The sequence below is a fragment of the Salmo trutta genome, chromosome 9, assembly GCF_901001165.1.
Source record: "Salmo trutta chromosome 9, fSalTru1.1, whole genome shotgun sequence".
In the NCBI taxonomy this organism is placed as follows: domain Eukaryota; kingdom Metazoa; phylum Chordata; class Actinopteri; order Salmoniformes; family Salmonidae; genus Salmo; species Salmo trutta.
Genome location: NC_042965.1, coordinates 48,862,165 through 48,876,636, shown reverse-complemented (window position 1 = coordinate 48,876,636; position 14,472 = coordinate 48,862,165). Strand labels below are relative to the sequence as shown.

General features: G+C 42.6%; 1 protein-coding gene across 5 annotated transcripts in view; it reads right to left on the bottom strand.

Annotated features, from left to right (window-relative positions):
- The window catches only part of smarca2 (SWI/SNF related BAF chromatin remodeling complex subunit ATPase 2), a 140,790-nt gene that overhangs the window by 35,147 nt on the left and 91,171 nt on the right, over nt 1–14,472 (bottom strand). For 3 of the 5 annotated variants that reach the window (XM_029763906.1, XM_029763907.1, XM_029763910.1), the window contains 5 exons: nt 14,132–14,295; nt 13,754–14,029; nt 12,646–12,672; nt 9,169–9,246; nt 7,239–7,457 (listed from right to left, as the gene is read on the bottom strand). In XM_029763906.1, coding sequence (XP_029619766.1) covers nt 7,239–7,457; nt 9,169–9,246; nt 12,646–12,672; nt 13,754–14,029; nt 14,132–14,295 — 764 coding nt within the window. The remainder of the gene's footprint in view (nt 1–7,238; nt 7,458–9,168; nt 9,247–12,645; nt 12,673–13,753; nt 14,030–14,131; nt 14,296–14,472) is intronic. The other 2 variants (XM_029763908.1, XM_029763909.1) reach the window with 2 other exon arrangements.

Here is a 14,472-nt window from a genome sequence, read left to right as displayed (position 1 = left end):
TTTACATGCTTCAAAGTACGGTAATGGAATATTTTGATTTTTTTTGTCACGAAATGCGCTCGCGCATCACCCTTCGGATAGTGACTTGAACGCACGAACAAAACGGAGCTATTTGGATATAACTATGGATTATTTGGAACCAAAACAACATTTGTTGTTGAAGTAGAAGTCCTTGCATAAAGGAGTTCTGTATCTATAATTCTTAAAGTAATTGTTATGTATTTTGTGAACGTTAATCATAAGTAATTTAGTAAATTCACCGGAAGTTTGCGGTGGGTATGCTAGTTCTGAACATCACATGCTAATGTAAAAAGCTGTTTTTTGATATAAATATGAACTTGATTGAACAAAACATGCATGTATTGTATAACATAATGTCCTAGGAGTGTCATCTGATGAAGATCATCAAAGGTTAGTGCTGCATTTAGCTGTGGTTTTGGTTTTTGTGACATATATGCTTGCTTTGAAAATGGCTGTGTGATTATTTTTGGCAGGGTACTCTCCTGACATAATCTAATGTTTTGCTTTCGCTGTAAAGCCTTTTTGAAATCGGACAATGTGGTTAGATTAACGAGAGTCTTGTCTTTAAAATGGTGTAAAATAGTCATATGTTTGAGAAATTGAAGTTACAGCATTTTTGAGGTATTTGTATTTCGCGCCATGCAATTCCACTGGCCGTTGACTAGGTGGGCCCAGGGAAGTTAAGGAGCTTTTTGGTCCTAGACATGGCGTTTCAGTACCGCTTGCCGTGCGGTAGCAGAGAGACCAGTCTGTGACTTGGGTGACTGGAGTCTCTGACCATTTTTTTGGTCCTTCATTTTACATTACATTTTTACATTTTAGTCATTTAGCAGACACTCTTATCCAGAGCGACTTACAGTAGTGAATGCATACATTTCATGCATTTTTTTTTTTATGTACTTGCCCCCCGTGGGAATCAAACCCATAACCCTGGTGTTACACACACAATGCTGGCGTTGCAAACACCATGCTCTACCAACTGAGCCATACATTTTACATTTACATTTTAGTCATTTAGCAGACGCTCTTATCCAGAGCGACTTACAGTAGTGAATGCATACATTTCATACAATTTCATACATTTTTTATATATTTTTCCTGTGCTGGCCCCCCGTGGGAATCGAACCCACAACCCTGGTGTTGCAAACACCATGCTCTACCAACTGAGCTACAGGGAAGGCTTTGACACTGCCTAGTATATAGGTCCTGGATGTCAGGAAGCTTGGCCCCAGTGATGTATTGGGCCTTACGCACTACCCTCCACAGTTGCCATACCAGGCGGTGAATCAACTGGTCAGGATGCTCTCGATGGTGCAGCTGTAGAACATTTTGATGATCTGGGGACCCATGCTAAATCTTTTAAGTCGCCTGAGGGGGAAAAGGTGTTGTCGTGCCCTCTTCACAACTGTCTTGGTGTGTTTGGACCTTGATAGTTTGTTGGTGATTTGGAAACCAAGGAACTTGAAACTCTCAACCCACTCAACTTCAGCCCTGTCGATGTTAATGGGGGCCTGTTTGGAATTGAGTTTCCAATGATCAACCTTGAGATGTGTCTACCACTTGATTGGAGTCAACCTGTGGTACATTCAATTGATTGGGCATGATTTGGAAAGGGACACACCTGTCTATATAAGGTCCCACAGTTGACAGGGCATGTCAGAGCAAAAACCAGTCCATGAGGTCGAATTAATTGTCCGTAGAGCTCCGAGACAGGATTGTGTCGAGGCACAGATCTGGGGAAGGGTACCAAAACATTTGTGCAGCATTGAAGGTCCCCAAGGACATAGTGGCCTCCATCATTATTAAATGGAAGAAGTTTGGAACCACCAAGACTCTTCCTAGAGTTGGCCGCCCAGTCAAACTGAGCAATCGGGGGCGAAGGGCATTGGTGAGGGAGGTGACCAAGAACCTGATGGTCACTCTGACAGAGCTCCAGAGTTTCTCTGTGGAGATGGTAGAACCTTCCAGAAGGACAACCGGAAGCCACCCCTCAGTAAAAGGAACATGACAGGCCGCTTGGAGTTTGCCAAAAGGCCTAAAAGATTTGGTATACATATTAGTTCAGAACAGTGGTTTTAATTGCTTCCATTGGTTAATAATTAATCCCCAAGAAATGGCAGAAAATTACACCTGTCAAACTGCTATTCTGGAATGAAAGTCCTGCTTCAAATCAAATTGTATTTGTCACATAAACATGTTTAGCAGTTATTGCGGGTGAAGCGAAACGCTTGGGTTTCTAGCTGGGCAGTAATAATGCAGTAATATCTAACCATTTTCACAACAATACACACAACCTTAAAGTAAAAGAATGGAATAAAGGAATATATAAATATTAGGATGAGTAATGTCGGAGTGGCATTGACTAAATACAGTAGAATAGAATACAGTATATACATATGAGATGAGTAAAGCAGTAGAATAGAATACAGTATATACATATGAGATGAGTAAAGCAAAAATACGTTGTGGCGTACAGCAGGTCAACCACCGGGGGAGACTCGTCTGGTGACAGATGGAGTATACATCACGAAGCGATGGCTCCACCTGCTGGACGTGCCAGGTCTCGACGGGCTCTCCGGCCAGGACTAATTGGGGCTGATTGGGGATTGGTGAGTAATCAAGGGATGATTGCTCACCAGCTGTACAAGTCCCATAAACTGCCAGAAGGGCAGCACACAGGGAAGAGACTGGGGGAGGAAAGGACTCCTGTATAGTTGGGGACGGTACCAGAGGTAACAGGAGGGAGTTCAGTTTTTGATCCCCACAGGATACAGCAAGACTCGGAGCCCAGAAGACGGTATCCCGGAGAGGGTCTCTTGGGGGAGACCTATTCTTTTGGACTATTATTTTAATAAACACCTTTGAAACTGGGCTAATCCTACTCTGTCCGTGTCTGATCTGTGTAAACGTTTTAACCCAACCCCCTGGTCTGCCACAATGTAAACATTATTAGAGTGACTAGTGTTCCATTATTAAAGTGGCCAGTGATTTCAAGTCTATGTATATAGGGCAGCAGCCTCTAATGTGCAGGGTTGAGTAAACGGGTGAAAGACGCCTAGTGATGGCTATTTAACAGCCTGATGGCCTTGAGATAGAAGCTGTTTTTCGGTCCCAGCTTTGATGCACCTGTACTGACCTCACCTTCTGTCACGGCTGTCGAAAGGATCGGACCAAAGTGCAGCGTGGTTGTAGTTCCACATTAGATCAAATCCGTGAAACTTCGCAAAACATAAATAACTGAATTTACAAAACAACAAACCGTGACGCAGAGAGAAACAAACACTACTCAAAATATAATAACCCACAAAACCCAGGAAGAAAAACCCCTACTTAAATATGATCTCCAATTAGAGACAACGAGGACCAGCTGCCTCCAATTGGAGATCAACCCCCCCCAAAAAAACATAGAACTAGAAAAACTTGAACTTAAACATAGAAATACAAAACATAGAAAAACACAAAACACCCCGTCACGCCCTGACCTACTCTACCATAGAAAATAACCTCTTACTATGGTCAGGACATTACACCTTCTAGATGATAGCGGGGTGAACAGGCAGTGGCTCGGGCGGTTGTTGTCCTTTTTTATCTTTTTGGCCTTCCTGTGACATCAGGTGCTGTAGGTGTCCTGGAGGGCAGGTAGTTTGCCCCTGATGATGTGTTGGGCAGACTGCACCACCCTCTGGAGAGCCCTGCAGTTGCGGGTGATGCAGTTGCCATACCAGGTGGCGATACAGCCCGACAGGATGCTCTCAATTGTGTATCTGTAAATGTTTGTGAGGGTTTTAACCTCACTAGGATAGGGGGCACTATTTTCACCTCCGGATGAAAAGCGTGCCCAAAGTAAACTGCCTGTTACTCAGGCCCAGAAGCTAGGATATATGCATATATATATATGCATATATCCTATGGCTTCCACTAGATGTCAACAGTCTTTAGAAATTGTTTCAGGCTTGTATTCTGAAAAATGAGGGAGTAAGACCACTGAGTGAGGGACCCTGGGAAGTCGCCAGACCTGTTTCCTGTCCACGGCCGAGAGCGCGCCTTTCTTGTTTTTCTTTTATATTGACGACGCTATTGTCCGGTTGAAATATTATCAATTATTTAGGCTAAAAACAACCTGAAGATTGATTATAAACATTGTTTGACATGTTTCTACGAACTTTATGGATACTATTTGCATTTTTCGTCTGCCTGTTGTGACTGCCTTTGAGCCATTGGATTACTGAACAAAACTGAGGTTTTTGGATATAATGAGGGACTTTATCGAACAAAACAAACATTTATTGTGTAACTCGGAGTCTTGTGAGTGCAACCATATGAAGATCATCAAAGGTAAGGCATTTTTTATATTGCTATTTCTGACTTTGGTGTCGCACCTCCCTGGTTGAATTATGATTTTCATGCTTTTGTATGCGGGGCTCTGTCCTCAGATATTCGCATGGTTTGCTTTCGCCGTAAAGCCCTTTTGAAATCTGACACGGCGGCTGGATTAACAAGAAGTTAAGCTTTATTTTGATGCATAACACATATATTTTCAAGAATGTTAAATATGTGAATCGAGTATTTTTGAATTTCGCGCTATGCAATTTCACTGGATGTTAGCCAGGTGGGACGCTACCATCCCAGGTACCCATAAGAAGTTAAATGCCAAGCCAAATTTCTTCTGCCTCCTGAGGTAAAAGAGGCACTGTTGCGCTTTCTTCACCACGCTGTCTGTGTGGGTGGACCATTCCAGATCATCAGTGATGTGTACACAGAGAAACTTGAAGCTTTCCACCTGCTCGGTACCGTCGATGTGGACAGGGGCGTGCTCCCTCTGCTGTTTCCTGAAGTCCACGATCAGCTCCTTTGTTTTGTTGATATTGAGTGAGAGATTATTTTCCTGACACCACACTCCCAGGGCCCTCACCTCCTCTCAAGGTCGTCTTGTCATTGTTGGTAATCAGGCCTACTACTGTTGTGTCGTCTGCAAACTTGATGATTGAGTTGGAGGCGTGCAGTCATGGTTGAACAGGGAGTACAGGAGGGAGCTGAGCACGCACCCTTGGGGTCCACAGTATTGAGGATCAGCGAAGTGAAGGTGTTGTTTCCTGTCTTCACCACCTGGGGGCGGCCATTCAGGAAGTCCAGGACCCAGTTGCACAGGGTGGGGTTCAGACCCAGGCCCACAAGCTAAATTATGAGCTTGGAGGGTACTATGGTGTTGAATGCTGAGCTATAGTCAATGAACAGCATTCTTACATAGGTATTCCTCTTGCCCAGATGGGATAGGGCAGTGTGCAGTGTGATGGTGATTGCATCATCTGTGGACCTATTGGGGTGGTAAGTAAATTGAAGTGGGTCTAGGATGTCAGGTAGGGTGGAGGTGATATGATCATTAACTAGCCTCTCAAAGCCCTTCAAGATGACAGAAGTGAGTAATACGGAGCGTGGGGACAGCAGGCTGGGATAGGGATTGATTGAATATGTCCGTAAACACTCCAGCCAGCTGGTCTGTGCATGCTCTGAGGACACGGCTAGGGATGCCGTCAGGGCCGGCAGCCTTGCGAGGGTTAACACGTTTAAATGTCTTACTCGCCTCAGCCACAGAGAAGGAGAGCCCACAGTCCTTGGTAGCGGGCCATGTCAGTGGCACTGTGTTATCCTCAAAGCGGGCGAAGGTGTTTAGCTTGCCTGGAAGGAAGATGTCGGTTTCTGCGAAGTGGCTGGTTTTCCTTTTGTGGTCCGTGATTGTCTGTAGACCCTGCCTCATACGTCTCGTGTTTTAGCCGTTGAATTGCGACTCCACTTTGTCTCTATAATGACGTTTTTCCTGTTTGATTGTCTTATAGAGGGAATAACTACCTTGTTTGTATTCGGCCATATTCCCAGTCACCTTGCCATGGTTAAATGCGCTTTCCACGGTTTCTGGTTAGGGTAGGTTTTAACAATCACAGTGGGTACAACATCTCCTATACACTTTCTGATAAACTCAGTCACCAAATCAGTGCATTTGTCGATGTTATTCTCAGAGGCTACCCGGAACATATCCCAGTCTGTGTGATCAAAACAATCTTGCAGCGTGGATTCAGACGAGCGTTGAATAGTCCTTAGCACGGGTACTTCATGTTTGAGTTTCTGCCCATAGGAAGGGAGGAGCAAAATGGAGTCGTGATCAGATTTGCTGAAGGGAGGGCGGGGGAGGGCCTTGTAGGCATCCCAGAAGTTGGAGTAGCATTGGTCGAGTGTTTTAGCAGCGCGAGTACTACAGTCAATGTGTTCATAGAACTTTGATAGCGTTTTTTTCTTAAATTTGCTTTGTTAAAATCCCCAGCTACAGTAAATGTGGTTTCCAGTTTGCATAAAGTCCAGTGTAGTTCTTTGAGGGCTGTCATGGTATCGGCTTGAGGGGGAATATACACGGCTGTGACTATAACCAAAGAGAATTCTCTTGGTAGGTAGTACGGTCAACATTTGATTGTGAGGGATTCTAGGCAGGGTGAACAAAAGGACTTGAGTTTATGTATGTTATTACAATCACACCATGAGTAGTTAATCATGAAACAAACACCACCGCCCTTCTTCTTCCCGGAGAGTTCTTTATTCCTGTCTTGGATCAGCCTCTGGAATCAGTTCAATTGCCCTGGGGGGCACAAACAAAGGATCCAATTTGGGAAAGTCATATTCCCGGTTGTAATGCTGGTGAGTTACCGCCGGTCTGATATCCAAAAGTTATTTAGGGATGTATGTAATATCACAAAAAAATTTCTGGGCTAATAATGTAAGAAATAACACAAAAAAAAAAAGAAATACTGCAAAGTTGCTTAGGAGGTAGAAGCAGAGCTGCCCTATCTGTCGGCGCCATCTTGCTTTTTTACATGAGTAGTGCATGCCACAAATTCTAAATGGGTCTTTCTCCATTCTTCATTAGTATTTTTTGCATGAGAAATATAAGGAAAGTTAGTACTGCCGCCAATACAGACATTGAGAAAAACACAAGGCCGTAAACAACACTTTACTGAATTGCGTGGTAGGCTATCCTTTGACAGCTTCTGCTGTTTGCAAGTGATGTAATATTGTCCCATTACCTAGGGTTATTTAGCTCTCCCTACCACTAGGGGGTTATTGGGATTAAGAATTAGATTCTGGCATACCCTGAAACACTGTTTCTATGTTTTGTTTCATCTTTATAAATAGTTAAGTTATTATAGAGAATAAATAGTGTTCCAGCCTACCCTGAGCCACTGTTTCTCTGTCAGGGCATCGCTGTAGTCAACGTCGCCTCTCCTGCGTGATCCTCGGCCGAAGATCTTCTCCTCCTCTTCCTCGCAGGTGAGCCGCTCCACCTCTGCGTCATCCTTGACGATCCAAGATGGCAGCTCATCCTCCTCCATCAGACGCGGCTTCCTTTTGGGGTTCCTGGCGTCCTCCCGCCGCCTGTCCAGGTCCATACTCTAAAGAGGAAACAACACTTTATTGATTTCCAACCCTAACCTTTACCCTAAAATTTTACCATAACTTTATCTTAAACTTTACCTTAACCCTAACATTTACCTTAACCATTACCTTAACCTTAACCTTTACCCTAACCTTAACCATTACCTTAACCTTTACCCTAACCTTAACCTTTACCCTAACCTTAACCTTTACCCTAACCTTAACCTTTACCCTAACCTTTACCCTAACCTTTACCCTAACCTTAACCTTTACCCTAACCTTTACCCTAACCTTTACCTTTACCCTAACCTTTACCTTTACCCTAACCTTTACCTTAACCATTACCCTAACCTTTACCTTTACCCTAACCTTTACCCTAACCTTTACCTTTACCTTAACCATTACTCTAACCTTTACCTTTACCCTAACCTTTACCTTTACCCTAACCTTTACCTTAACCATTACCCTAACCTTTACCTTTACCTTAACCATTACCCTAACCTTTACCTTTACCCTAACCTTTACCCTAACCTTTACCTTTACCTTAACCATTACTCTAACCTTTACCTTTACCCTAACCTTTACCTTTACCCTAACCTTTACCCTAACATTTTACCATAACTTTACCTTTAAACTAACCTTTACCCTAACCTTTACCTTAACCCTAACCTTTACCCTAACCTTAACCATAACATTTTACCCTAACCATAACATTTTACCCTAATCCTAACCTCTACACTAACCCTAACCTTTACCCTAACTTTTACCTTAAACTTTACCTTTACCTTAAAGTTTACCTTTACCCACACCTTTACCTTTACCCTATCCCTAACCTTCACCCAAACCTTTACCTTAACCCTAACCTTTACCCTAACCATAACCTTTACCTTAACTCTAACCTTAACCCTAACCTTTACCCTAACCATAACCTTTACCTTAACTCTAACCTTTACCCAAACCTTTACCCTAACCATAACCTTTACCTTAACCCTAACCATAACCTTTACCTTAACCCTAACCATTACCTTAACCTTAACCCTAACCATAACATTTTACCCTAATCCTAACCTCTACACTAACCCTAACCTTTACCCTAACTTTTACCTTAAACTTTACCTTAAACTTTACCTTTACCCACACCTTTACCTTTACCCTAACCTTCACCCAAACCTTTACCTTAACCCTAACCTTTACCTTATCCCTAACCTTTACCTTATCCCTAACCATTACCTTAATCTTTACCTTAACCTTTACCTTATCCCTAACCTTTACCTTAACCTTATCCCTCTCATTTTCCCTAGCATTTACCTAACCTTTACCCTAGCCTTTACCTAACCATTACCTTATAACTAATCTTAACCCTAGCCTTTACCCTAACCTTTAACTTTACCTTAACCTTTACCCTAACCTTTACCTTTACCTTAATCCTAACCTTTAACTTTACCTTAACCTTTACCCTAACCTTTACCTTAATCCTAACCTTTACCTTAACCTTTACCCTAATCCTAACCTTTACCCTATTGTGGACTTATAGTGTCAGTATCCAAACTCAATAATACATATCAATGTCTAGAAAGCACCATACCAAAGACTACTGTTAATGTAATGTGCTTCTAGAAAGCACCATACCACAGACTACTGTTAACCTGTTTTGGATAGGGGGCAGTATTTTCACGTCTGTCCCTAACACCATACCACAGACTACTGTTAATGTAATGTGCTTCTCACCATGAACAGCTCAAACTCATCCTCATTACGGGCGATCATCTGGTTCAGAGTCTCATCATCAGGCACCTCGTCTTCCTCCTACAGACACACAGTACACAAAGACAGACATCAGACAATACAGAACGAGACATAAGACAGTACAGACAGTACAGATGTATGCTGTATCTGCACCTGTATTGTATGCCGTAACTGTATTGTACCGTATACTGTACCTGTGTTTTGTGCTGTACCTGCATTGTATTGTATGATGTACTTATATTGTATTTTATACCTGTATTGCACTGTATGCTGTACCTGTAATATATTGCATTGTATGCTGTACCAGGGTATCTATTGCATTGTATGCTGCATCTGTATTGTATGCTGTACCTGTATTTTAGTGTTTGCTGGACCTGTATTGTTTGCTGTACCTGTAGTGTATTGTATGTTGTACACGTAGTGTATACTGTGTATTGCACTGTATGCTGTACCTGTAATATATTGCATTGTATGCTGTACCAGGGTATCTATTGCATTGTATGCTGCAACTGTATTGTATGCTGTACGTTTACTTTATTGTTTGCTGTACCTGTATTGTATTGTTTGCTGTACCTGTAGTGTATGCTGTACCTTTACTTTATTGTTTGCTGTACCTGTAGTGTATGCTGTACCTGTAATGTATTGTATGCTGTACCCGTATTGTACCGTATACTGTACCTGTACTGGTATAGAATGCTGCACCTGTATTATATTGTATGCTGTACCTGTATTGTATTTTATACCTGCATTGTCTGCTGAACCTGTATTACATTGTATTGTATGCTGTACCTGCATTGTATCCTGTACCTGTATTGTACTATCTTGCATTGTATGCTGCACCTGTATTGTATTATATTGAATGCTGTACCTGTATTGTATGATGTACCTGTATTGCATTGTATGCTGTACCTGAATTGTATGCTGTACCTGTATTGTATGATGTACCTGTATTGCATTGTATGATGTGCCTGTATTGTATGCCGTATCTATATTGTATTTCATTGTATAATGTACCTATATTGTATGCGTACCTGTGTTGTATGATGTACATGTATTGCATTGTATGCTGTACCTGAATTGTATGCTGTACCTGTATTGTATGATGTACCTGTATTGCATTGTATGATGTACCTGTATTGTATGCCGCATCTGTATTATATTGCATTGTATAATGTACCTACAGTGAGGGAAAAAAGTATTTGATCCCCTGCTGATTTTGTACGTTTGCCCACTGACAAAGAAATGATCGGTCTATAATTTTAATGGTAGGTTTATTTGAACAGTGAGAGACAGAATAACAACAAAAAAATCCAGAAAAAAGCATATAAAAAATGTTATAAATTGATTTGCATTTTAATGAGGGAAGTAAGTATTTGACCCCCTCTCAATCAGAAAGATTTCTGGCTCCCAAGTGTCTTTTATACAGATAACGAGCTGAGATTAGGAGCACACTCTTAAAGGGAGTGCTCCTAATCTCAGTTTGTTACCTGTATAAAAGACACCTGTCCACAGAAGCAATCAATCAATCAGATTCCAAACTCTCCACCATGGCCAAGACCAAAGAGCTCTCCAAAGAAGTCAGGGACAAGATTGTAGACCTACACAAGGCTGGAATGGGCTACAAGACTATCGCCAAGCAGCTTGGTGAGAAGGTGACAACAGTTGGTGCGATTATTCGCAAATGGAAGAAACACAAAAGAACTGTCAATCTCCCTCGGCCTGGGGCTCCATGCAAGATCTCACCTCGTGGAGTTGCAATGATCATGAGAACGGTGAGGAATCAGCCCAGAACTACACGGGAGGATCTTGTCAATGATCTCAAGGCAGCTGGGACCATAGTCACCAAGAAAACAATTGGTAACACACTACGCCGTGAAGGACTGAAATCCTGCAGCGCCTGCAAGGTCCCCCTGCTCAAGAAAGCACATATTATACATGCCCGTCTGAAGTTTGCCAATAAACATCTGAATGATTCAGAGGACAACTGGGTGAAAGTGTTGTGGTCAGATGAGACCAAAATGGAGCTCTTTGGCATCAACTCAACTCGCTGTGTTTGGAGGAGGAGGAATGCTGCCTATGACCCCAAAAACACCATCCCCATCGTCAAACATGGAGGTGGAAACATTATGCTTTGGGGTGTTTTTCTGCTAAGGGGACAGGACAACTTCACCGCATCAAAGGGACAATGGACGGGGCCATGTACAGTCAAATCTTGGGTGAGAACCTCCTTCCCTCAGCCAGGGCATTGAAAATGGGTCGTGGATGGGTATTCCAGCATGACAATGACCCAAAACACACGGCCAAAGCAACAAAGGAGTGGCTCAAGAAGAAGCACATTAAGGTCCTGGAGTGGCCTAGCCAGTCTCCAGACCTTAATCCCATAGAAAATCTGTGGAGGGAGCTGAAGGTTCGAGTTGCCAAACGTCAGCCTCGAAACCTTAATGACTTGGAGAAGATCTGCAAAGAGGAGTGGGACAAAATCCCTCCTGAGATGTGTGCAAACCTGGTGGCCAACTACAAGAAACGTCTGACCTCTGTGATTGCCAACAAGGGTTTTACCACCAAGTACTAAGTCATGTTTTGCAGAGGGGTCAAATACTTATTTCTCTCATTAAAATGCAAATCAATTTATAACATTTTTGACATGCTTTTTTCTGGATTTTCTTGTTGTTATTCTGTCTCTCACTGTTCAAATAAACCTACTATTAAAATTATAGACTGATAATTTCTTTGTCAGTGGGCAAATGTACAAAATCAGCAGGGGATCACATACTTTTTCCCCTCACTGTATATTGTATGGTGTACCTGTATTGTATTCTGTACCTGTATTGTATTGTATGATGGACCTGTATTGTATTGTATGCTGGACCTGTATTGTGTGCTGTATCTGTATTGTATGCTGTATCTGTATTGTATGCTGTATCTGTAGTGTATGCTGTACCTGTATTGTTATATATTGTATGGTAAAATGCACCTGCATTGTTTTATTTTGTATTGTATGCCTTACCTGTAGTGTATGCTGGACCTGTATTGTATTGTATCGTATTGAACACCGATCCGTCCTCCATGCACTCCCTACTGGGCTTCACAAAGCCATGCAAGTAGTCAGCCAGCCACTTGTCTAAGACCAGCTTACCCTCCCCAGTCCAAACCTTTTTATACCTGAACCTTAATAAAATATATAAAACTGATCCTAGATTAGCCTCTGGGGCCGACCTACTCCTGTTCCTGTCCAGCCAGCCAGCCAGCCAGCCAGCCAGCCATCCAGCCAGCCAGCCACTCATACAGGCTGATGTTACGCCGGAAAACGTAGATGACAATATGATGATAGTAACAGTTGTTAATTACTATAGCCACAATATGATGATAATAACAGTTGTTAATTACCATAGCCACAATATGATAATAATAGTTGTTAATTACCATAGCCACAATATGATGATAATAGTTGTTAATTACCATAGCCACCTGACTTTTCTCTTCCTCCTTCATTTAGAAGGAAAAACACAAGAACACAGGAAACATTCACATTATAAGGTGGTTTTGTTAAGGCTTCTACCATGTTGAGGATAATGGATCAAGCATAAGCTGCACATTGTAGATGCATATAGTATAACATGGTATGGTATGCATTCTGTGTGCTTTGGAATTGACTCAGTACTGATCTCACCTAAACTAACTGGTTTCATGTCATCTACGTTTTCCATATTCTGTCAGTGAGTTTCAGCATGGTTGAACGAGGCTAAGTGAGTTTTAGCATGGTTGAACGAGGCTAAGTGAGTTTTAGCATGGTTGAACGAGGCTAAGTGAGTTTTAGCATGGTTGAACGAGGCTAAGTGAGTTTTAGCATGGTTGAAAGAGGCTAAGTGAGTTTTAGCATGGTTGAACGAGGCTAAGTGAGTTTTAGCATGGTTGAACGAGGCTAAGTGAGTTTCAGAATGGTTGAACGAGGCTAAGTGAGTTTCAGCATGGTTGAACGAGGCTAAGGGAGTTTTAGCATGGTTGAACGAAGCTAAGTGAGTTTTAGCATGGTTGAATAGTTTTTGTATCTGAGCACTTTAATTTTATGTTCCTCACTAGATCAGTTGTGTGTTACATGGATCTACCCTCTAGATCAGTTGTGTTAGATGGATCTACCCTCTAGATCAGTTGTGTTAGATGGATCTACCCTCTAGATCAGTTGTGTTAGATGGATCTACCCTCTAGATCAGTTGTGTTAGATGGATCAACCCTCTAGATCAGTTCTGTTAGATGGATCTACCCTCTAGATCAGTTGTGTTAGATGGATCAACCCTCTAGATCAGTTGTGTTAGATGGATCAACCCTCTAGATCAGTTGTGTTAGATGGATCAACCCTCTAGATCAGTTCTGTTAGATGGATCTACCCTCTAGATCAGTTGTGTTAGATGGATCAACCCTCTAGATCAGTTGTGTTAGATGGATCAACCCTCTAGATCAGTTGTGTTAGATGGATCTACCCTCTAGATCAGTTGTGTTAGATGGATCTACCCTCTAGATCAGTTGTGTTAGATGGATCTAGGTGTATGTGTGAACATCTCCAACATACCTGCAAGGAACTGCATTTAATCTTTATCCCCACGCCACCGTGACCAACCTCATTCTGCTCCTCTGTTTCCAGTATGGCCTGTAGAAAGGCTCTCCTCTCGTGGCTGGAGGACTTCTGGTCAAACATCCCGGCTTGAATCACCTTCTGGTCCACGTTCAGTTTGTACTTAGCAGCCGCTAGGATCTTCTCCTCCACACTGTTGACTGTACACAAACGCAGAACACGTACCTCGTTCTTCTGACCAATACGATGAGCCCTGTCCTGGGCCTGGAGGTCCTGGGAGCCAATCAGAACAGAGAAACTACAGGGTTAGCCAGGGGTAACTAGAATGTTTGTGTGTGTGTGTGTGTGTGTGTGTGTGTGTGTGTGTGTGTGTACCTGGTGAGGGTTCCAGTCAGAGTCAAAGATGACCACAGTGTCCGCAGCCTGCAGGTTGAGGCCCAGTCCCCCGGCTCTGGTGCTCAGTAGGAACACAAAGTACTGGGAACCTTTCTCATTGAACTTCTTCAGCAGCGTCGCACGGTCCTCAGACTTGGTGGTGCCTACAACACACAGCAACACATATCACAAGCACTGCACTTCAATACACCTGTCATAAACTAATGAAAACAGGTGAAAACATTGTTGAGGCGCAGGTAAAGGAGGCTGCATTTGGATTAGGTTAAAGTTAAGACAATTTCATACCGTATAGGCACAGGTAGTGGAAGTTGAGGTATGGT